The sequence below is a fragment of the Populus euphratica genome, unplaced genomic scaffold (assembly GCF_000495115.2).
Source record: "Populus euphratica unplaced genomic scaffold, PopEup_1.0 scaffold88.1, whole genome shotgun sequence".
NCBI classification, from domain to species: Eukaryota; Viridiplantae; Streptophyta; class Magnoliopsida; order Malpighiales; family Salicaceae; genus Populus; species Populus euphratica.
In genome coordinates, this window is record NW_011499956.1 from 312,696 (window position 1) to 313,955 (window position 1,260).

The following is a 1,260-nucleotide window of genomic DNA, read 5'->3' on the forward strand; positions in this document are numbered from 1 at the left end:
TTCAATGACGTGGTGGGGGCACTGATCCCACCACACACTGATAATTTGCTTTGTTGTGTTCGTCTCTCTCTCTCTCTTCCATGCACGAGCCACGACCCTCTTTTTGAGCACTACAATCACTGAAGACAGTGCACAGCATCACAAATTTAAAGAAAGCTTATAGTCGAAGAAACTTCCTCCATTAGCTCAAACCCTAAAAGTATATAAAAAAAAACAAAAAACAAAAAGAGATGGAATGAGAGAATAAAGTAGAAAAAATAAATGATAAGCAAAAGCCTCCTCTATCTTTCCTTCAAACCTTGCCTTTATTTGTCTTCTCTTTTCCTTTCTTTGTTCTGGTATTCTCTTAGTGTGTGATTCTTCACCTCATTTTCTTTCTTAAAGACCTATCAAACTTTATTAAAGAAGAAGATCAAAAACCATGGTGTTCTCTTCAGTTCCAGTCTATTTAGATCCTCCCAGCTGGCAGCAGGTAATGTTTTCTTCAATTTCCATCCACATAGCTAGCTTCTTTAACCCCCCCACCCATACCCCAAAAGAAAAAGAACCATATCAAAAAGAAAATTATTCCTATCCCTTTGTGATCTTTTATTGAATATACCAGATGTAGATTTTTTTCCTTTGATATTGTTAGCAACCCCTAAAATTTTTAATCTTGCAGCAGCAGCAACCAAGCCAGCAACTAGGAGCATGCGATGAAAGTTCACAGCTTCCGCCTCTTCCTCCGCCACCTCATGTTGGTGGTAGTGGCACTGCTGGCTCAATTAGACCTGGTTCGATGTCTGATCGAGCTCGGTTGGCCAAGATACCTCAGCCAGAGGCAGCTCTAAAGTGCCCAAGGTGTGAATCTACAAACACCAAATTTTGTTACTTCAACAACTATAGCCTCTCTCAGCCCCGCCACTTTTGCAAAACCTGTCGGCGATACTGGACTAGAGGTGGTGCCCTTAGAAGTGTTCCTGTGGGAGGAGGATGCCGCAGAAACAAGAAAACCAAAAGCCAAAGTAGCTCCAAGTCCCCAGTTTCCAGTGAAAGGCAAATGGGTTCAACTTCCAGTACTTCCTCAAGTGCACTTCCATCGCAGATTGTTGGTCATTTTCCTCAGCAACAAACTCAATTTCCCTTCGTGACCTCTTTACATAATCTGAATCAATTTGGTGTGGGAAACATTGGATTAAACTTTGGTGGAATTCAGGGACAAATGGGATCAACAAGTGGTGCTAGTGGACAGGCTGGCATGGAATTTCAAATGGGAAGCGG

General features: G+C 42.1%; 1 protein-coding gene across 1 annotated transcript in view; it reads left to right on the plus strand.

The window, feature by feature from the left end:
• The first annotated feature begins 237 nt into the window (after positions 1-237).
• Positions 238-1,260, plus strand: part of LOC105138382 (dof zinc finger protein DOF3.6) — a 1,413-nt gene continuing 390 nt past the window's right edge. The window contains exons 1-2 of the mRNA XM_011044437.1: positions 238-472; positions 662-1,256. Coding sequence (XP_011042739.1) covers positions 422-472; positions 662-1,256 — 646 coding nt within the window. The 5' untranslated portion in view covers positions 238-421. The remainder of the gene's footprint in view (positions 473-661; positions 1,257-1,260) is intronic.